General features: G+C 44.5%; 2 protein-coding genes across 3 annotated transcripts; both read right to left on the bottom strand.

Annotated features, from left to right (window-relative positions):
- Positions 1-12,006: 12,006 nt before the first annotated feature.
- On the bottom strand, positions 12,007-12,841 carry LOC123066062 (uncharacterized). Its single transcript, XM_044489222.1, has one exon. The coding sequence runs from the start codon at positions 12,733-12,735 to the stop codon at positions 12,226-12,228; it is 510 nt and encodes a 169-aa protein (XP_044345157.1). The 5' UTR covers positions 12,736-12,841; the 3' UTR covers positions 12,007-12,225.
- Positions 12,842-14,643: 1,802 nt separating this feature from the next.
- Positions 14,644-18,426, bottom strand: LOC123071720 (nuclear transport factor 2). 2 transcript variants are annotated; one of them, XM_044495306.1, is made up of 10 exons: positions 18,192-18,426; positions 17,655-17,707; positions 17,436-17,573; positions 17,074-17,350; positions 16,676-17,001; positions 16,335-16,518; positions 16,135-16,256; positions 15,998-16,063; positions 15,855-15,918; positions 14,644-15,256 (listed from the first exon to the last, which is right to left on the bottom strand). In XM_044495306.1, exons 2-10 carry the CDS (start codon positions 17,703-17,705, stop codon positions 14,847-14,849), a joined length of 1,638 nt encoding a protein of 545 aa, XP_044351241.1. In that variant the 5' UTR covers positions 17,706-17,707; positions 18,192-18,426; the 3' UTR covers positions 14,644-14,846. The 2 variants fall into 2 exon arrangements, with proteins under 2 accessions (XP_044351241.1, XP_044351240.1); XM_044495305.1 differs by having other exon boundaries at positions 16,676-17,007; positions 18,192-18,425.
- Positions 18,427-23,402: the final 4,976 nt, after the last annotated feature.

Below are 23,402 nucleotides of genomic sequence, written 5' to 3'. Positions count from 1 at the left end.
GATATGGAGATAGCTTGGATCAATGATAAGCACCACAATAGCAACATTCCTTAGGGAAGGCTTTAGGTGAAACCTATACCAAGATAACTCCAAAGAAGAAGTTGATTGGTCGAAAAGATCTCTTGAACAAAGAGAAAATGATGGATTTAAAATACCTCATTCTTGACCACATATGAATCATGAAACACGAACTCAAAATTATCAAGAATGACATAACACCACCTCAAATGATAAGGTAGAAATAATTGCACTTTAGAATGCAACATGAAGAATGCTTGAACTCCTCAAAACAAAACATGTGTTGAGCACCATGTTTATTTTAGAGTGTAGCTTGGCGGATCATAACTTCAAGAGAAATCTTGAAGAACAATTAAAGAATGAAAGGAATCCTTGACAAACCACCATGTAGATCTTCCATGAAGAACTCCGGTAATAAAAAAGGATGATAGAAATAAAGAGAAGTTGAAAACACAAGGTGAAGCCTTGGATGATTTAGATGGAGCTTTGCGACGATATAACCGAGAAAACTTGGAACTCCGGAAAGAAAAGATGAATACTAGAATCGAGAATGTGACATGATGAACAACTCCGGAAAGAAGAAACTAGATTACTTGGATGAAACAATAATAAGAATTACGTTATGCCTATCCTTCACCAATTTAAATTGATGACAAGCAACGGATTTAGCATACTACTTATTCTCGTAGAAAGAATTAAGAGAGATATAGCATAAACTTGAGAAGGTATTGATGGAACCACCGGTTGGATTTGTTAACAATGAATGAATTGATATGATAACAAAGGAAGAGGAATCTTGAACGAACCACCGTAAGAATTGAAAATGAACAAAGAAAAGATAAAGAAACACCGGGAAGAATTGGAAAACGAATGAAGATACTTGAGGGGATTTAGATACATGAGAACAAAGAAATCATGAACTGATTAGAAGGTATTTGAACGATGCACCGGTAAGATTTGGAGAAGAGGGCTGAAAGCTGGAATGAATAATTATGAGTATGGCATGAAGCTAGAACCACGAATCTTTGAGAGAACGGACAAGATTTAAGAGAAATCCTTCTTCGGTCTTCACATGTTGAGAATGATGACGAGAACCACCCTGAATTTTGGAGATACTCCGGGAGAATGAAAAGCGAAGGGGGTTGACCAACGATGAAAAGAATTTGAAAGATCTTGGAGAAAGACATATGACTGATGATAATTCATTCTTACGTCAAACTTCGAAAGACTTTGGGAATGGCTCCGGGAAAATTAGAAGAGTCAGGTAAGATCCTGGGAAAAGACCTGTGGGTTAGGGCCCACTAAAAGATACACCGTTGAACAATTGATTGAAAGGGGGGATTACACCGGTAGAATAAAATGACTTGAATGAGATAACAACCTCGAAATATCTTGAATGGATTGAGAATGGAAACACAAGTCTTCCGAGATATCTTCAGCACTCCAGAACAAATGAAAAGCGAGAGGTGAACGATTAAGAGATACACTGGCATGAGAAAAACATTTGAAACGAGGAAAGGATATGATCAACACTAAAAGCTTGAATTAAATCCACTGGAGAAGAAAAAGAACGAAGGATGATGAACTTAAAACTGTTGAGCATCTTCTTGGGAAATCACCGGATAAGAACATTGACAGGAAAAGAATGGAGAAACTTCATATGAATAAATGGATACTTGATTAACATATATGAGTCCTTGAAGTAAAGGGTGGGAGGGTGGGGAAAAACAAAGACAACTTGGGATGGATGAAACAAACACCGTTGAGAAAACTTAGAGTTGATCTTGCGGATGTTGAAAATGATCAGATCCACTTGAAGAGAAGCACGCCGGTTGGAAAAGAATTGACATGACAACCTCAGTGATCAAGAAGGATTAGTACTCCCATAGAAATATGAGAACACCGCTTGAAAGGTATGGAATCAACATTTGACTTCGAAGCAACTCGAATATCACAAATAAAACAAAACAAAGGATTTGGCTTGCAGAATAAGCCGGAACAAACATATGATAGAGATTCCGTCCGAAGTTTTCGTGGTGGGGCCCACACGGGCTCGAGTGTACAGCACCATCATGTACAAGGCAGTGCACATGACATACGAAGTGTCCCCGAACCATCATAGCCAAGGGTTCTTTAAGACACTACGAGACCACTGTAAAAACGACCGTGGAAAGGCGGACCACTAGACGTCGAACCCCAATCTCATATCATGCATCTGTCGAAAAGATATTCTAAGAACTACTTGAATTCCCACCTATAAAACTCCCGAAAATTTCTGGTTATGCAATCTGGTGTTGGGGATACAGTGGAAGCAATATATCTCACCCAAACTAACAATACCTACATCCAACTGTATCCATCCGTCAACACATAACCAAGAAACCTTCGGAAATCGTGTACCTCAACCTTCGAAAAGCATCCGTTATACGAGCTATGGCAATACTCCCGAGCTCGCCCCAGTACTGGGTTATCGGGGTTATCTCACCAACAACTGCATAAAAGAGATTTTCGATGTCGGCAAATCTCAGGTATTCCAGAACAGCAACGATAAAATTGTGACGACAACACCTCGGAGCTCAACTCCCCGGGTCAAAGCCACATAAATAGACAGGAGGCACCAAGAACAATGTTCTCGTCACAAAACCATCGGAACGATTCCAAGATACCCGCGTGATCCTAAAAAAATTTAGTGAAATTTGAGGAGAGGAAAGTCAAAACATCTACGTCAAGAGTCCTCACCAGAGCGACGAAGGGGGCTGAGGAGTAAAAAGAATCTTACTCTCTGATATATATAATCCTAAGACTCAAAATAGTTTTCTTCTAGACTCAACAACGGCCAACAATCAAGGGGGGCTCCTATGGTCGGTCGAGGCTCTGATTACCAACTTGTCACGCCCAATATGCGACCCTATCCAAAAGGAACTCAAAGGTCCCACCAAGGATAGACCCGCATATTGAAACGCTTTTGCAAGGTGGATATCATTACATCAACATTACATAATAGATGGGGATACATACATAAGGCATACAATGCCACTCGAATACAACATTACAATACATGATAGCATCATCCGACTACGGATGAAACACAAACAGAAATTCAAATGACATCCACCCTGCTAGCCCAGGCTGCCGACCTGGAACCTATCCCCTGATCAAAGAAGAAGCAGAAGAAGAACTCAACGCAAGCAAACATCGCTCTCGCGTCATGATCATCGCATAACCTGTACCTGCAACTGTTGTTGTAGTAATCTGTGAGCCACGAGGACTCAGCAATCCCATTACCATGGGTATCAAGACTAGCAAAGCTTAAAGGGAAAGGAAGGGGTAAAGTGGTGAGGTTGCAGCAGCGATTAAGCATATATGGTGGCTAACATACGCAAATAAGAGTGAGAAGAGAGCAAAGGAACGGTCGTGAAGCTAGCAAAGATCAAGAGGTGATCCTGAACACCTACTTACGTCAAACATAACCCAGAAACCGTGTTCACTTCCGGACTCCGCCGAGAAGAGACCATCACGGCTACACACGCGGTTGATGCGTTTTAATTCGGATCTGGTGTCAAGTTATCTACAACCGGACATTAACAAATTCCATCTGCCTATAACCGCAGGCACGGCTTTCGAAAGATTATACCCTGCAGGGGTGTCCCAACTTAGCCCATGACAAGCTCTCGCGATCAACGAAGGAATAGACCTTCTACCAGGAAGACCCGATCAGACTCGGAATCCCGGTTTACAAGACATTTCGACAATGGTAAAACAAGACCAGCAAGACCGCCCGATGCGCCGACAATCCCGATAGGTGATGCACATATCTCGTTCTCAGGGCAACACCGGATGAGCAATCCGTACAACTAAAACCAGACCTCAAGTTTCCCTGAGGGGGCGCTGCAAAGGGCTCTAGTTCGGACCAACACTTAGACAAGCACTGGCCCGGGGGGGCTGTAATAAAGATGACCCTTGGGTTAATTACTCCCAAGGGAAATATAGGTGGTGGTGAGGCAAATGGTAAAACCAAGGTTGGGCCTTGCTGGAGGAGTTTTATTCAAAGCGAATTGTCAAGGGGGTCCCATAAATCACCCGACCGCGTAAGGAACGCAAAATCCGGGAACATAACACCGGTATGACGGAAACTAGGGCGGCAAGAGTGGAACAAAACACCAGGCATAAGGCCGAGCCTTCCACCCTTTACCAAATATATAGATGCATTAATAATATAAGAGATATTGTGATATCCCAACCAAAATCCTGTCCACCATGGAGCAATCTTCAACTTCACCTGCAACTAGCAACGCTATAAGAGGGGCTGAGCAAAGCGGTAACAATAGCCAAGCAACGGTTTGCTAGGAATGGTGTCAAAGGTTAGAGGTTCATGGCAATTTGGGATGGCATGATAAACAGGTGATAGGTAGCGCAGCATAGCAATAGAATGAAGCAACTAGCATAGCAATGATAGTAGTGAGATCCAGGGTAGCGGTCATCTTGCCTGAAATCCCGCACGGAAGAAGAACGAGTCCATGAAGAAGACAAGCGGACGTAGTCGAACGAATCCTCACAATCGCAACATTACCGGAACTAAGAAGAAACACCGGAAAGAACCAAACAACATGGTAAATGCACAAGCATAAACATGGCATGATGCACAAACAAGTATGATGCATGACCGGTTTAATGAGGCATGGCATGGCAAATGCAACCAAACAATACTACAAGTTAAGTGGAGGTCAATATGCGACGAGTTGCATATTGACAAAACACCACATGCAATTATTTAGTTTGATCTCGGTTATGCTACCAAACAATATTAAATGTTGTTAAACATGGCAAGAGGTGAAGCATATGAAAAAATTACCTATCTAGACAAGTTTAAATGAGGCCGGAATAACAAACAACAAGTCCGGAAAATCCCCATATGCAAATTATGAATTCGGTACTGTTCTGCTCTAAACACAATTTTATTGTTGGTAAATAGGAAAATAAAGTGCACCATGTTAAACTAGGCATTTTTCCACCCCATTTACATATAAGGTTTATTTAAAAGGGAGCTATGGTTATTTAGTTATGAATTAAAGCATTTTAACATGGCATTTATGCAAATTTAACCAAACATCACATTTTAAACATTTTAAACATGCATGAAAGTTGCATATTATTAAACTAGATGCAATTCTAAGCATATTGCATGTAAGACATGTTTTATTTGGATGCATGGTGAAATAGTTATTAGCAGTTTAAAACAGGGGCATTTTCTGTAATTATTAAATCACTGGATAATAGAGAAAATTGCAGCGCGGGAAAAAAACAACACGGACCGCATCTGGTGCACTGCTGGGCTGAACAGAGAGGAGGGGCTGCATTTGGTGCTCACCATGGGCCAAGGCCCAGCTGGAGAGGAGGAGGCCCAAGCGGGGGGCGCGGCCCACGTGGCCGGCTGGCCCACGCATGGAGGCGCAGCGAGCGGGCGAGCTCGTCCTCCCCATGCGCCCGCACGAGCAGGAAGGAGGACGGCGGCCATGGTAGCGGTCGACGGTGGCTCAACGACGGAAGGCGCGAAGGAGGCCCTGGAGGCATGGATCCGGACGAGATCCATCCGATCCATCCGTTCCCGGCGCCGGTGGGGAGATCCGGCGAGCTCGGCGGCAATGGAGCTCCATCGGGCTCCGCCATGGGGGTTGAGCTCCTGCAGAGGAACACAGGGAGAGGGAGGGCGCTGAGAGAGAGGGAGGAAAAAGGACAGAGGAGAGGAGGAGGGCCACGGAGCTGGCCTGGCATGGTCGACGAGGTGGCCGGCGGCGGGGTCGACGGGAGGAGCTGCGGGCGGCGGAGTCCCTCGATCCAGATCGGGATCGAGCGGGCGCACAGGCGCAGGGCAACGCGGATCGGGCCCGGGGCGGGCCTGGGACGGGCCTGCGGCGGTGGGAGGCTGCTGGGGGATGCGGGGAGGCCAGGTGGCGGGCGCCGGTTGGCCCTAGCGGCGGCGCGCCCAATGGCGACTTGCCAAGTGGCGAGCAGGGGCTGGAGGAGCGCGGAAATGGAGGGGAGCGGCGGCGCTGATGATTGGGGGGGCACTGATTTCGAGGAGGAGGGAGGAGAAGGCCCAAAAATGACAAGGGGGGCTGCTATATATAGTAGTTTTGCTAGGGTTAGGGGGGTTTGAGGCCGTTTCGGAGACGTTCGATCGCCATCGGACGGTCTGGAGCGGAGGGGGGTAGGAGGTGGGTCTAGTGGGCTGCAAGTGACCGTGTAGAAGGTCTCGGGCTGAGAAGAGAGGGGGAGAAGTGCGGCCCGGCAATTGTTTCGGAGACCGAAACGTCCGACGAATAGACCGGCTATATTGCGGTTGTAACTTTAACGGTTGGGCTATCAAACGGACTCCGAATGCGATGAAACTTGGCAGACGGCCTGTCTACACTATAATAAGACCGCACGACAAGTTGCAACCCATTCCGAGAACATTTTTATGCCACTTATAAAATAATATTTTGGAGGTGCCGCGGGCGCGTGCGAGTGTGTCCGGACTCGGAACGGACAACGGAGAGAACCGGCGGAACACGAACGAATGCAAGTTTGAAAACAATGATGGCAACAGAGTGCCAATGCAATGCGAATGATGTGATGAGATGAGATGCATAACAAGAACAAAATGCAAAACAACAGACAAAAACCCAACCACGGAGGAAATAATAAATCGCATCTCCGGAAAAGGCAAGAGTTGGAGTTACGAATTATGGAAAGTTATATCCGGGGCATTACAAGGGGGCACCCCATAGACACACAAGTTGATTGTTTAGCCGTGTGCGGTGCCCCCTTCCACAGATTTCCACCTCAGTCATATCGTTGCATTGCTTAGGCGAAGCCCTGCGCCGGTAGCTTCATCATCACCGTCACCATGCTGTCATGCGGATGAAACTCTCCCTCGACCTCAGCTGGATCTAGAGTTCGTGGGACATCACCGAGCTGAACGTGTGCAGATCATGGAGGTGCCGTACCTTCAGTGCTAGGATCGGTCAGACCGTGAAGATGTAAGACTACATCAACTGCGTTTTCATAACACTTCCGCTTTCGGTCTACGAGGGTACGTGGACAACACTCTCCCCTATCGTTGCTATGCATCACCTAGATAGATCTTGCGTGATCGTAGGAATTTTTTTTGAAATTACCGCGTTCCCAACAAGATGGTGCAGCAGCGGCGGTGGGGGTGATCTAAGGGCATCCTCTACTATGGAGGCAGAATCCCAAACAGTAGCAACACAATTGGCTCCACGTAATCCTCATAGTCGTGGCTGACACGGCCACCCTAGCCATCTGGGTAGGTAACTTGTACTTGATCGACTTCAAGGTGAAAGGCGACACCTGGTACACCTTCAAGGGCCATAATTACCTCATTCTCATCTCAAGAGGACTCTCCTTCCAGGATTACATCATTCTTAGTTCAACCAGATTCTCCTTGAAGGATAACTTTGACATTCTCACCGATGATAAGATGTCAGGAGACATGCAGATCCATCGCCATAAAGGCATGTACAATGGGGGCAACTGTATGGTTCTGCCCCATGCCTGCACGTAGATAAAATTGTATGGAGCAGCTATTGGAGGCCATCAGCATCCAACGCATGCATTAGCTCTCTAGGACCCACTGTTTCAGCTTGCCTCCATTTGGTCCTCTCTCCCCTAAGTGTTCTTCCCATGCATGACCTCATCTTCCGATTGCTTTACCCTCTAAATTTTGCTTTTGTCAGTGAGGGGTCGGGGTTTTCTATAAGATCATGTTTCACTCCACATGCAACTGGTTGAGCTGAGCTGGAGCATCTAAACTCACATGGTGTACTGGAGTAGCGGTCCAAGCTGGGTCATTGGCCATGCCCCAAGGACACTGTATGCTAAGCAGGGAGGGGGCATCGGCCCCCCTCCCTCCACCCCCCCCCCCCCTCCCCTCCCAACCTTAATTTTGCTTTTGCCCCTGACAACCTGAATTGGCTCCACCAGTGAGGACAAGGTACGTGAAGCTTTTGCAGCCATTAGTGTCTCATGCTAGTCGTAGACGGTGCGCTGGTAGCGTGGACCTGGGTTGGCCATGTCGCGAGGGAGGTGATCAGGCTCTGCATCCACTAGAAGGATGAATCGTGTGCTTTGATCAGTTTGAGTCAGAAGAAGAAGTGGGGCAAAATACCCAAGGCAAAGAAGATCAAGGACTTGAGCAAGCCCAAAATGGTGGATGTCACGTCAGCTGCAAAGAACATCATCCTCGTCCGCCAGTTGACGGGTTGTGATAAAAAAATCCCAAAGAGACTTCTAGAAAGGAGCTTAGGGCATCTTCAATAGTGGTTACATGCATCATAGTTTGTAATTTGCCTTGTAATAACTTTTTAATGATGTCTCATGTAATAAATAATGAAGAGTGAGTGTGAGGTACTACGATATTATCAACGCTCCAGCATTGTCCGATTGGTGTAAATGTTCATCATGTTAAGTAGTGTTCCTGACAAGGTGACCTATGGGTGCATTTTTGGGATATATATTTTTAGATTGTCAAGCCCCGGACATTACAAGGCACAAACTAATAAAAAATTGGAAGAAAAAGAGGTAAATGCACAATTAGTGCTTGAACTTGTCAGGCATGGTCACTTTGATGACTATAGTTAGGACATACAGAAAAGCGGTGCATGAACTTGACTTTCGTGTGCTATATGATGCATTTGTCGTTCGTACATGTTAATTCTGCTGACGTGGTACGATATTTCCTTTTGAAGTCGTCTACTTTGCCGACATGGGTCCCACCAACGGTGGAGGACGGGTTTTTTTAGGTGTGGTGGACTCTAAAGCATTAAAAAATAATGCAAAACTAAAGTAGCCGATACAAACTATAATGCACACAAATAGTTTTTCCGTGAAAGCGAGTTACATATGCACGCTGAAATGTGACCAATTAATAATATCAGGAGGTAGCATGGCACAATAAAAAAGTCTTGTCGCTAATTTTATAATATGAAGCCCTAAAACATTTCAGGCGGATCAATTATGTGCACAAACAAAACAGGGACACTTTGCAAACGTAGAAAACAATGCACATTGTTCCATAACCTGTACTAAATCTTGTCAGCGCATCCATAAGTACTAACCCTTGTTAGTGCATATATATTTACAAAAGGCTAGTTAGTGCATACAACAAAAGGCAACTACGGAATTGTGCACTTATTATCACCGTCTCTGTTTACTCTATCGACGGGCATGATAAATCTTTCAGGTCACTTATAACATGCTGATCTATAGCATATGGCATATGAATGGGAAGCGCCGCCCCGTGCCACTGATCACTGCAAGGGGTTCATCGTCGTCGATTTGTGTCAACCCATGAGCAAAGGATTTTTTTTTTGAGGCAGTGAACGAAAGAACTGGCCCTTGATTGAACGTGTGTGATGAACTTGGAGGTCACGATCGGTGGCCACTTACATACAGCCCAATAAGGTGGGTACTTCTCACGACACAATAAAACAGGGTTTCTCTTTCCCAGGATATGTTTAACAGTTGATTTGACCTGTATACGTAAAACAAAAGTGCTGGAATTCAAGGTAGCACCCCACCTCGCCCTACCGAGACCTCCGCATGTGGTCTCACCTCTCAACAACCTACAAATAGTATTAGAATGAAAAATGATATTTTTACAAGATCGTCAAACCCTGAACAATACAAGGCATAAATAAGATAAAAATGAAAGAAAAGGAGGTAAATGCACTATTGGTGCTTGAACTTGCCACGAATGGTCACTTTGATGACTATAGTTGTGACACACAAAAAAGTGGTGCATGAATTTGGCTTTCGTGTGCTATGCGGTGCATTTGTTGTTTGTAGATGTTAATTGCGTTGATGTGGCACTGTATTTCCTTTTGAAGCCATCTACTCTACTGACATGGATCTCACATGTCAACGGCCTACAAATAGTATTATAACGAAAAATGGTTGGCTCATGGATTTGAACCACCGACCTATACTAACCTACATGCTTGCTTAGCCACACCAATCCTTAATTACATTTTCTAATCTAAATGGATGCATTTGCTTTATATCCTTTCGGGTGAACAACATAAATTAAGAATTTAAATGCAAATGAAAAAATATACCTTTGCATTATATCCTTTCGGGTGAACAACATAAATTAAGAATTTTAATTCGATGAAAATGATACAACCGCGGGGGTTCAAAACAGTGACCCCATGCTATCAGGGCCTCCTTGCTAGCCACTCCAATATCATTTCAGGTCAGTAAAGGATAATTAATGTTTATGTCTGTAACAATATTAAAAAGTATTCATGTAATTAAAAATTACGTTAAAAATGTTCACGTTATTTAAAAAATTACATATTATTATCAGATATATTTACATCATTTTATGGGTTAATACATCCTACCATATGGGGGATGGTTACCCTCATGTCTTATATACTACCATAGTAGCATATATACTAGTTTATCATTCGAAGTATCTTCATATACTATATCTAAGATATTTCAAAGCAAGCCATATGAAAAAATTGCATGTGAGTCCACAATGTTGTATATTTGAAAATACCTTTATATTTGTATGTATAAAATAATATAATAATAAAATAGTACATACTATCTAAAAAGTAGTATATATACTACCCGGGTATTTTTTATATACTACATACTGCACATACACACTCTCGGTTTTAAAATATACTACATAAAACATACAAAACTCACATGAGGTTAACTACCCCTGGGTGGTAGGAAACATTAATTTTATAATAATTATAAATTATAAAAATGTTATGATATTCTAAAAACATATGTTATAAATAAAACAAGGAAAAATAAAATAAATAAAATAAATTCTCATTATTTAAAAACATGTGTTATTATAAAACACATCCATATAATTATAAAAATATTTATATATTATAAACACTTGAATAATTTAAATATTATTCATTTGAGGATCTGAAGTCTGAGGGCATACGGGGCTCATATTTTTTTTCCATACATAGTTTTATCTTTATTTTAGTTTACAATAATATATGTTGTTTAGAAAGCACATAAACTTTATTAAAACATGTGAACACTTTGAAAAGCAAACGTAAAATAATTCTTAAAGGATGAACACCTTCATATACTACATGAATATTTTATTATGATCGTGAGCATTTCTTTAAATATATTAAATGACATGAATTTTTTAAAATAAAAAATACATGAACATTTTTAGTGTAATATATTTTGTTACGGACATAGCCGGAACAGTCATGAAACATCGTTCATTGGAGTGGGATAACCCGCGTTTGTCGGATCGAACACATGTATTGCCTGCAGGCAGTGGCGGAGCTATGTGTGCTCCTGGAGGTGTTGTGGCCCCCCAGCCTAAGCAAAAAGTGTGTAGGAATTTTTTTAGAGGGTTTAGATGAGTATAAATTTAGTATTTGACCCCCTCAGGTCTGCCAGTTTTACCATTTTTCTGTATGCTACAACTACAGACACCAAAGTGATCAGCCATGTCACACAAAAAAAGAGGTAATCGGCCGTGGCAAATTCAAGGACCATGGTGCATTTACCTCGAAGAAAAATCCAAAAGGGATGATGCTCCAAGGGGGCCAACCGAGCAAAACACACAGAAAAAAAGTGGAGCACTGAAGTCAGCGAGACACATAATCCAATCCACCTATCTGTCCCTAGTTGCGCAATATCAGTCAGTAGCTGGGTCTCGATCGCCCGCTGCTTGCTGCCACGGCGGCACCATAGCATCGAAGATATTTCTGAATGGCCTAATCAGGTTACACCCTAGCATCCACACACCAACACCAATAGAGCTGCCCAGCTCCGGCTCACTCGCACTCAAGACAGACCAGACAAAGCGAGCCAGGGGGACACCTGTTTGGTTCCAGCAAGAACTCTGACACCAGTTTTCCCAGGTTGTAGTACTGAATTCACTGCATAAATCATGCACTTGCAACCAAGTACCCAAATCCAAAGCAATATAAATATATTTCTTCGATTAAATGGGGTCAAAAGCAATATACATTTGCCTTGACATCATATCATAGTACAAAAGAATCTGAGATCATCACGGTACACACAGTACTACTAGCACAAAAGAATAGCGACAGCAACAACACCAAATCGACACATCTTGGATGGAGGCGCCGCTCGCCCGCTCCAGCGGGCGAAGGTGCACGGAGCGCGGAGGCTCGCCGCTCAGACATGGTAGGCGTCGGCCCAGTTCTTGGCGCGGCGGAGGTCGTCCTGGCCGTCGTCGTCCTCGGCGTCGTCGAGGCGCAGGGAGAAGGCGAGCGCGAGGGCGGCCCACTCGAGGACGAAAATGGCGGTGCCGAGCCCGCCGACCATCTTGAGGATGACGGCGCCGTCGTCGTCGCGGACGTAGGACTGGAGCTCGGCGAGGAAGTCGGCGGTGCGGGTGAATGCGAGGAGCGCGACGGCGCCCTGGAAGATGGCGGTGAGCGCGGCGCCCGCCGTGTGCGCGGTGTGCCAGGGCGCCGGGTTGGCCGGGCCGGCCGTGAAGGAGCCGGAGCAGCCCGCGGCGGAGAAGACGGCGGTGAGGGCGTGGAGGAAGATGAGGAGCAGGCCGCACGGGGAGGGCAGCAGGCGGAGGGAGAGCGTGAGGAAGATGCAGCTGGAGGCCGCGCCCAGCAGCGCGTAGTTGCAGAGGAGGAACGCCTTGTGCGTGTGCACCTTGCCGGACGCCATCGCAGCCAGCGGGAGTTGCCTCGTGCTCGTGGTCGGATCGAGGGAGGTTTTCTTGCTTGGTGGGCTGGATCGGGAGTGGGGATGAGGGGTGGGGAGTGGAGGAGAGGGGTGGACGGGTTTTATGCCGCGCGGCGCGGGGGAGATGGCCGTTGGGGGCGCGGCGCCAAGGGCAACGGCTAGTCGGCAGAGAGCCGTTGCTTTGCTCTGCTTTGCCTTCCAGTGGGCAGCCAGCCAGCTCGGTCAGAGAGCCTGGCCAGTGGGCAGTCGCCTTCTTTCGACTTGTTTTTAACTTTTGAACAATTTTATAAATGTGCGAACATTTTTTAAACCTCACGAATTCTTGTTGTGTTATGTGGGCCGGCCCAAATTCTTGTCCGCGAGAGTAGCTGGAATCCCGGCCGGGATTGTATTCTTCCCAGTGCGCCAAACAGGTCTAGGGTTCAAAATAGACCAGGATTACAAGTTCAGAGTGTCAATTTTAGGGATTCAAAGTTCAGGGTTTGATTTAGCTTTCATCTACAACTTCAAGGTTTATTTTAAACTTTTTCCTCAATTAAAACCCTCTTTTTTTAAGATAAAACCATTACGGTGACTTTTTTTGGTTTTTTGCAGAGACTTTATTCAATTTGGCATAAAAAAATTGAAAACAACATTAATTCATTTCTAAAGAAAACTCCATAAATCGAGTATGAAAAAAACCATGAGCCCATTTTTGCATTTACACCCCCTCAAGTCATCTCACGTTACAATCTGTGTCCTAACATATACAGTATATGTTTGAGAAACACTTGTAAGAAACATTTTTTTAGAAGACTTTGAATGCAGGAGGAAGAAGACTTCGGCACCCCCAATCATTTGAATGTATTTTTTTAATTTCTATAAGGGTGTTTTTATAAGGGTTTGTGCTACTTGATAAATGGTTTTTGGCCTTTTCGCAAAACCAAAAAAGGGAAATTTTAAACTCATATTTTTCAGATTTAATAATAATGGAATGCCCATGGACAAAATCATATTTAACAACTTTGTTGTGAGTAGAAGTGACAAAAATGGCACAAAGTGGTACTCCCTCTGTCTCATAATATAAAACCGCTTCTATATTATCGTACAGAGGGAGTAGTATGTACTCCCTCCGTCCAAAAAAACTTGTCTCTCAAATTGATGTATCTAGCACCAAATTAGTGCTAGATACATTCATTTGAGAGACAAGTTTGGGACAAGTTTTTCCGGACGGAGGGAGTAGAACATTTGGGTGGGATTGAAGTGTCAGACTTTGTATAGGTTGGACATGGTTTTGAACATTTGGAAAGGGTATTACTGAATTCTGTCAGTCACATAAATTCTTGACTATGTTGGGTTGCCATTTGCATTGCGCAATTGCTTAACTTATTTACTAGATGGTTGGAGACTGCTCTTATGAAACTGATCCTTAGGGTTTTTGTCAGTACTCTTTCAGCAATGTCACATAGTATGTGAGAGAGAAACCAAGAGATGGTCTCCCTTTTACTATTGTACAAAATTTCTATCTTGGTGACATGTTTTCTAGTTTAATTAGTCGCCACATTATTTTAGGAGCATGCGGACATTAACAGACTGCTCTTATTATACCGTGTGTTGCTGCCTTCTTCTGTTCCGGTGTGCTCAGAGTATTTCTTTTCAGTCTAGTACTTTACTTATTTTCCTGCTTTCTGAACTTCCTACGTGAGGAGATGTGTGAACTGTGGTTTCATTATGATAACGGAACCGGGGAGAGCCTCCCTGTTAGTCTGAAACGGTGAATCGAAGGTAGAAACGCCACATTAGTGCAGCAATTCCACATCCAAGATCAATGTACTATTTCAATCCAAACGATAACGGCAACAGCAAAGTGTGAAAAGGAAAAAAATAGCAACATGAAAAAGCAGGCAAATATTAATGACAGAACAGAACTTCGCTTCCACATTCAAGACCACCAGAGTTCCGGTTCAATTTTCGCAAACACAGCCAACCAATTGACGTTTACCAGCCAAATTCACCTTACACCACCAAACGACCAGCGCTAAACTCGTAACCAGTTCCAAAAAATGATCTCCTATTCTTAAGCTCGCCTAAACCGGGTTCCCCTGGGAGCACCTCTATGCAGCAGCAACCGGTGTCTGCTTAGGGCCGTTGTTGACACGGGCATACCTCCCGTTCCCGTTCTCGTTCTGGAAGGGCCGTGGCTGGTGGAAGCCGTTCCCGTTGTGGTGCTGATAGCCATTCCCCTGGTGCGGCCCTCGCCCGCGGCCTGAAAACTCGTTCCGGTTTCGGAAGTCGTTCCTCCGGTTGAAGTTTTCTCCGCCGTCGTTCCTCCTGTTGAAGTTGTCGCCGTCGTCCCTCCTGCTGAAGTCTTCACCGTCGTCCCTCCTGTTGAAGTTATCGCCGCCACGGTAGCTCGCACTATTCATGTAGCCACCTCCCCGTCCTCTGAAGTTATCACCACGGTGACCCCTCCCATATTGGAAACGACCACCTCCGCCAGCATTCATGACAACACCATTCACAACTGCAGAAATAGTTCAAGTTAATCTATATCTCATCACGGATGCTGCATTCAGCTAACAAAATTAACCACACAACATCTTGAAAATAAACGAAAGAACCTCTAAGAAACTAATGGGAAGCATTCCAACAACAGGCTTTCTTTTTCTTCTATATATATAATCAGCATAGATTGATTAAGACTAATACTAGCAAAAAGAAAGGACATTAGTAGAGCAGCACAACATTGCTACTTGGTGCCATAAAGAACAGTTACTCCCTCCGATCCTAAATATAAGTCTTTTTAGAGATTCCAATATGGACTACATACGGTGAAAAATGAGTGAATCTACACTCTAAAATACATCTATATACATCTGTATGTAGCTCGTATTGGAATCTCTAAAAAGACATATTTAGGAACAGAGGGAGTACTTATGGCTCAAACAGCACTGAAATACGTCTAGATATCTGTTTGAACGACAAGTAATATGGATCAGAGGGAGTACAAAGATTTATACAACACACATTTTCTACATGCTCAGGAAACCAAGATGCATAGAAATTAAATTAAGAGTAGCATTGGTAAAGTAACAAACTAGAAAATCAGGAAGGTTGCTTACCTCTCGTACTGGTTCGTTTCTGCTCAATGCCCACTTCAGTGTCGCCAATATAAAGTGGAGATGCCTGCATCATAGTAAGATAAAATTATTACATGGTCTCCACAAATATTGTAAAAAAGATAATTTGTCAGGTATAGGCATACCTGAATTGCTGCTTGCATAGATTGCTGGGATTCAAATTCAACAAAGCCAAAGCAGTACTGATCAATCTGAAGCAATTAAAGCAAGAATGTCAGACAAATAGCACCAGCTGGAGCCAAAACAAACTGTTACAACTAACCTTGTTGTTCCTAACTTGGATGCCGTCTGGCTTGATTGTACCAAATTTCTTAAACTCCTCTTCAACCATTGGGACAGTCGAATTGTAAGGCAAACCCTTGATGAAAATCGAAAAGCCTTGTTCTGCAGGGTATAATAATGATCACAGCTATGAACGCCAAAATGACTGCATATTTATACCAAGTCAAAGTCATAACCAACCATCATGAGAAGTTTTATTCTTGGCAACACTCGTGCCAGCTGGCGTGGCTTCAGCAGCCTGTGAAGGCTTTACAGAAGATTTTTCTGAACCTTCAACAGCCTTGGTCGGAGGCTTGGTCGCAGGTTTAGGAGATGGCTTAGGTTTGACAACTGGAGTTGGTGGGCCCTCCTTCATGACTTTCACCTGCGGATCAGTAATTAGAAAGAACCTAAAGGAAGTACACAAAGGCTAAAGGAACCTCAATCAATTCATAAAAGCAATAATTCCATCACTTCGGAATTACATTATGAACATGGCAGTAAAAGCCTACTGACAAATAAAAGATAAAATGATAACTCACAATTGATGCATAAGTCTTCTTAGTGACATCCTTCTGAGCTGAAGAAGGAGGAGGGGGAGAAGCAGCAACAGGGGTCTTTTTTGGAATATCCTTCTGAGCTGGAGGAGGGTTATCCTTCTGGGCAGGAGGAGATGGGGGAACAGCAACAGAGGTCTTTTTGGGAACCTCTTTGGTCACCTTCACAGGTGGCTCAACCTTATTTTCAACAGCTCCATTAGCAGTCGGGTTACTTTGAACAGTTGTGCCATTAACAGTGGGATTCTGAACATCCACATCGGCAACAAGGTCAGTAGTTGAACGCTCCACCACCACAGCTGGAGCAGGATCTGCTACTGTTGAAAATGTGAGTAAACATGGGATTACAGTTATTTTAAAAGAAATGGAATAAAAATACCAACCTGATTGAGCAACAGGCCCATCCTTCTGAGTTCTTCCGTTTTCTAGATTCCTTTGTGTTATCAACCTAAAAATATCATTGAGAACAAAATAGCCACCACCATCTTGTGGCGCCAGGAAGAACGACTGTGTAAATCGTTGGCAGAAGTCATCAACCATGGTTAATGATCCAGTAACAACAATGAGAACACCACCATTGTGGGATAACACTGCATCTGCAGTCTCTATCTCTGTCAAGTATTTGCTGAAGTCCATGGCCATAATTTTCTTGCTGATCTCCTGTTGGAATACAGGAGGTGTGAATAAGCATATAGTCAAGAGTAAGGCCATACAAGTTGTAGCAACAAATTTCCATGGAACTTACAGGCAATGTTGTTACGTATTCCATGACCCCATCAGAACCTGTCCGGCCAATCCTACTTGTGTCTTGATAAAACTTATGCGCCTGGTCTGGTGTCTCATGCAGAATGTGGTAATATTGCTCAACAAATACAGAGCAAATCTACACAGCAAAAAGAAGTTGATCAAAACTAGCACTCATCGCTTTTAATAGCCTGTTCACAGGAGGCACGAAGAAACCTACCACTTGGGGACTTAAACGAGGAGCAGCTGAGGTTCCTGCTTGCGTTGCCATTGCTGAAAGAAAAGTATACATTAATGCTTAAACAAGATAGACAGTACATGGATACAAAAAAGTAGCAGGATTAAAAGAATGATTTAGAGAAGGGACGATTGGTCCACATAAAAGTCAGAACAATTTTCTTTGACCACGCGAACTACAAATCCAAATGCAGATTCTAGAAAGTATGCACCGCGGGGCTTCTGTCCACAATAAGAACAGAGACAAAAAAGAAGGCCAACAAATTCAATCTACTCTATAAACACTAACAACAAAAGGTCTGGCGGCATGAACCACGTAAATAGCATGTCAACCACAATAGACCAACTCTATGATACTCCCAGATAGCTACTTCTTCGACAATAATGCCCAATCCCCAAAGTAGATTACGACTATATACAAGCGTGGACAGAAATCAGGGGCGGATCTAGATGGTGCGCCGGCACAAGTTGTGAAGGTCAACGGGATTCAACTAATTGCTGGACGAAAACAACACCATACCTCACGGGGCGGAGACAGCGGCAACGAGATGTCCCCGACGAGGAAGGGCGGGTTCCGCGACGGCGGAGGCGGCGACGCGCGGTGGAGGCGGGGGCGCTGGGAGGGAGGGGGCGGGGGATCGAAGCGTCGGCAGCGGGGTTGGGCCGCCGGCGCTGAGGCTAGGGTTTAGCACGACGGAGAGATTTAGAGCCGCCGCTTTTTTTTTTCCGAGGGAGATTTGGAGACACGGCCGCCTCGGTAGGGCTCGGGAGGAAGAGCCGGGGGCGACTTGTATAGGATCGGCGCCTCGGGTGCGTGCTTGCGATCCTGCGGTGCGAACCGTCGGATCGAGATTCCGTGGCTTGGATTGAGCTGGATTTGGAGCCGGACTCGGGTTTTGTACAAACACCCCCTGCCCTACCAAAAATAGGGAGGAGGACTCTGGTTTAACCCCAACTTTTTTGGACTGAGATGTTGTGCCTCTGTTTATGTTTGTACTCCGAACGGGTTTGTACAAGACACGATTAAGAAAAATCTGGAGTTGCCAAAGACTTCCGTAATTTATGTTTTTTTAACATGTAATTTATGCTATGGTTATAGTTTTGATGAAATAGGCAGAGAAATAAATCAGATTTCATGCCACAAAGTCTCTCAATCGCCGTGTTGGCCTCTTCACCTTGCATACTCCGCCGCTCGTCATCCCATAATAAATGAGCGCCGTTCATCAAATATGCGGGTGGCAACAAGGAAGTCTACTGGCTCCTACTGGCACCATTAATTTCAGTAACTCGCTTCTTCAAAAAATGCATGCAAGTCTTGTACTTTTGTCCAAGAAAATTTTGAAATTTGAAAATGTGACTACTAACCCCGTGCGGAGGGAGTAACTAGTTTTCCCTACTTTTGCTTGCTATTTGATCAGTTGGTTTACCCATGACAGCTGGGACTGCATGCAGCGACCCGATGGTCTTTTTCTTCATTGTCTTTATCCAAAAGCCCTCATGAGCTCAAGTTATCATTTCCCTCCTTGTATTGCTCGGCGCCTGGCCACGACGCCGCCTCCCACCGCAACTCCCCTCCATCCTCTGCGCAAGATGCCGGCCATTTCCCTTCTGGATAGTGCATTTTGTACTCAACATTTCATACTTCAAAGAATCACATACCACTTAATCACTGATTAATTGTTAAAATGTATAGTTCATGTCTTTAATTTATTGAGAGAATTCCACTTTATAACGACGAACTCTTCGATCTGTTTAAGATTCAACCCCGGAACTCTAAAATGAAAAAAAAATGCATCTCTATAGATTACACATTAAGATAAGCATTTCCATGGGTCGCACGTCACATTAGGCACCAATAGGGCTACACCCGCCAATACGGGCACCAATAGGGCTACACCCGCCAATACGGGCACCTATAATGCTCGGTTCCGGCTCCCTTAGGGCAAACGAAGCAATTGTTTGTGAAGATGATTGGCACCTACTAAATTCTCTTTATAGGAGCTCTTGGACCCCGCAAGTGCAAGGTTTATAGATAATAAAGGTTTCCCTTAAGTGAGAGATTTAAAGGTCATTGATCCGCAAGGGGTAATGAATGATTTGTTTTCCCTTCGTTATTTTTTTAATAAATGTAGGATAGTTTTTTTTATCCCTAACACTTTTAGGCTTTTAATGCAATTTTTAACTGCGATAGTCGAGTATCTTCATGAGACAATGATAATAAAAGTATTACTCATAGGTAATTATGTTTTTTTGAATAGTTAAAGATGGTGCATAAAAATTAATACTGAAGTGGTTTCTTACGTGGGAAGGCCGGGATTCATAGCACTAGTAGCATCTATGAGACATATATGATATTCATAATATTAAGCGCAACTATAAATATGAGCTCTATAATCATATACATGGTACCTGAAAATCTTCATTCAGCGACCTCCTGAAAATAAAGTCGTCAGTTTATCTCTTTCATTCGATAAAACAATTGCCTCCTGCTCAGTACATATTATAGGTATAATAATTAATACTGCACTTCTAGAGTTTTGTCAGCACTGTTGGGTAACGTTGCAGAAAACAAAAAATTTCCTACTCGTTTCACCAAGATCATCTAGGAGTTCATCTAGCAACGAGTCATTGGATGCATCTACGTACCTTGTAGATCGCGAGCGGAAGCGTTCAAAGAACGGGGATGATGTAGTCGAACACGACGTGATTCGAATCACCGGAGATCCTAGCACCGAACGGACGGCACCTCCGCGTTCAACACACGTACGGAACAGCCACGTCTCCTCCTTCTTGATCCAGCAAGGGAGGGAGGAGAGGTTGAGGGAGATGGCACCAGCAGCAGCACGACGGCGTGGTGTTGATGGAGCTGCAGTACTCCGGCAGAGCTTCGCTAAGCAATAAGGAGATAGAGGAGGTGTTGGGGAGGGAGAAGGAGGCAACCAAAGGCCAAGGACTCAAGGTATGAAGTCCCTCCTCTCCCCCACTATATATAGGGGTGCCAAGGGGGGGTGGCCGGCCCTAGGAGATCCAATCTCCTAGGGGGTGCGGCGGCCAAGGGGGGTTTCCCTCCCCCCCAAGGCACCTAGGAGGTGCCTTACCCTCCTAGGACTCTTGCCCCCTTGAACCCTAGGCGCATGGGCCTATGTGGGGCTGGTGCCCTTGGCCCAAGCAGGCCAAGGCGCACCCCCTACAGCCCATGTGGCCCCCGGGGATGGGTGGCCCCACCCGGTGGGCCCCCGGGACCCCTCTGGTGGTCCCGGTACAATACCGATAACCCCGAAACTTGTCCCGATGCCCGAAACAGGACTTTCCATATATAAATCTTTACCTCCGGACCATTCCGGAACTCCTCGTGACGTCCGGGATCTCATCTGGGACTCCGAACAACATTCAGGTTACTGCATATACATATCCCTACAACCCTAGCGTAACTGAACCTTAAGTGTGTAGACCCTACGGGTTCGGGAGACATGTAGACATCACCGAGATCGCTCTCCGGTCAATAACCAACAGCGGGATCTGGATACCCATGTTGGCTCCCACATGCTCCACGATGATCTCATCGGATGAACCACGATGTCGAGGATTTAATCAACCCCGTATGCAATTCCCTTTGTCAATCGATATGTTACTTGCCCGAGATTCGATCGTCGGTATCCCAATACCTCGTTCAATCTTGTTACCGGCAAGTCACTTTACTCGTACCGTAATGCATGATCCCGTGACCAAACACTTGGTCACTTTGAGCTCATTATGATGATGCATTACTTGAGTGGGCCCAGTGATATCTCTCCGTCATACGGAGTGACAAATCCCAGTCTCGATCCATATAAAACAATAGATACTTTCGGAGATACCTGTAGTGCACCTTTATAGTCACCCAGTTACGTTGTGACGTTTGATACACCCAAAGCACTCCTACGGTATCCAGGAGTTATACGATCTCATGGTCGAAGGAAGAGATACTTTGACATTGCAAAAACTCTAGCAAACGAACTATACGATCTTGTGCTATGTTTAGGATTGGGTCTTGTCCATCACATCATTATCCTAATGATGTGATCCCGTTATCAATGACATCCAATGTCCATAGCCAGGAAACCATGACTATCTATTGATCAACGAGCTAGTCAACTAGAGGCTTACTAGGGACATGTTGGTGTCTGTTATTCACACATGCATTACGATTTCCGGATAACACAATTATAGCATGAATAAAGACAATTATCATGAACAAAGAAATATAATAATAATGCTTTTATTATTGCCTCTAGGGCATATTTCCAACAGTCTCCCACTTGCACTAGAGTCAATAATCTAGTTACATTGTGATGAATCGAACACCCATGGAATTCTGGTGTTGATCATGTTTTGCTCTTGGGAGAGGTTTAGTCAACGGATCTGCTACATTCAGGTCCGTATGTACTTTACAAATCTCTATGTCTCCATCTTGAACATTTTCACGGATGGAGTTGAAGCGACGCTTGATGTGCCTTGTCTTCTTGTGAAACCTGGGCTCCTTGGCAAGTGCAATAGCTCCAGTGTTGTCACAGAAGAGCTTGATCGGCCCCGACGCATTGGGTATGACTCCTAGGTCGGTGATGAACTCCTTCACCCATATTGCTTCTGCTGCCTCCGAGGCTGCCATGTACTCCGCTTCACATGTAGATCCCGCCACGACGCTCTGCTTGCAACTGCACCAGCTTACTGCCCCACCATTCAAAATATACACGTATCCGGTTTGTGACTTAGAGTCATCCAGATCTGTGTCGAAGCTAGCGTCGACGTAACCTTTTACGACGAGCTCTTCGTCACCTCCATAAACGAGAAACATTTCCTTAGTCCTTTTCAGGTACTTCAGGATATTCTTGACCGCTGTCCAGTGTTCCTTGCCGGGATTACTTTGGTACCTTCCTACCAAACTTACGGCAAGGTTTACATCAGGTCTGGTACACAGCATGGCATACATAATAGAACCTATGGCTGAGGCATAGGGGATGACACTCATCTCTTCTATCTCTGCTGCCGTGGTCGGACATTGAGCTGAGCTCAATTTCACACCTTGCAAAACAGGCAAGAACCCTTTCTTGGACTGATCCATTTTGAACTTCTTCAAAATCTTATCAAGATATGTGCTTTGTGAAAGCCTATGAGGCGTCTTGATCTATCCCTATAGATCTTGATGCCTAATATATAAGCAGCTTCTCCAAGGTCCTTCATTGAAAAACTCTTATTCAAGTAGGCCTTAATGCTGTCCAAAAGTTCTATATCATTTCCCATCAAAAGTATGTCATCTACATATAGTATGAGAAATGCTATAGAGCTCCCACTCACTTTCTTGTAAACACAGGCTTCTCCATAAGTCTGTGTAAACCCAAACGCTTTGATCATCTCATCAAAACGAATGTTCCAACTCCGAGATGCTTGCACCAGCCCATAAATCGAGCGTTGGAGCTTGCACACCTTGTCAGCATTTTTAGGATCGACAAAACCTTCCGGCTCCATCATATACAATTCTTCCTTAAGGAAACCATTAAGGAATGCCGTTTTGACGTCCATTTGCCAAATTTCATAATCATAAAATGCGGCAATTGCTAACATGATTCGGACGGACTTCAGCTTCGCTACCGGTGAGAAAGTCTCATCATAGTCAATCCCTTGAACTTGTCGATAACCCTTAGCGACAAGCCGAGCTTTATAGATGGTCACATTACCATCCGCGTCTGTCTTC

Source organism: Triticum aestivum, chromosome 3B (assembly GCF_018294505.1).
Source record: "Triticum aestivum cultivar Chinese Spring chromosome 3B, IWGSC CS RefSeq v2.1, whole genome shotgun sequence".
In the NCBI taxonomy this organism is placed as follows: domain Eukaryota; kingdom Viridiplantae; phylum Streptophyta; class Magnoliopsida; order Poales; family Poaceae; genus Triticum; species Triticum aestivum.
This window is presented reverse-complemented; position numbering and strand designations above follow the sequence as displayed.

Excerpts from the sequence above, each read along its gene's own strand:
- LOC123066062 (XM_044489222.1), bottom strand. The coding sequence starts at position 12,735 with ATGGCGTCCGGCAAGGTGCACACGCACAAGGCGTTCCTCCTCTGCAAC.
- LOC123071720 (XM_044495305.1), bottom strand. The coding sequence starts at position 17,705 with ATGGCAACGCAAGCAGGAACCTCAGCTGCTCCTCGTTTAAGTCCCCAA. Across the intron at positions 17,574-17,654 it reads CTCGTTTAAGTCCCCAAGTG|ATTTGCTCTGTATTTGTTGA; the intron begins GTAGGTTTCTTC and ends TTTGCTGTGTAG. Across the intron at positions 16,064-16,134 it reads TCCAAGTTAGGAACAACAAG|ATTGATCAGTACTGCTTTGG; the intron begins GTTAGTTGTAAC and ends TAATTGCTTCAG.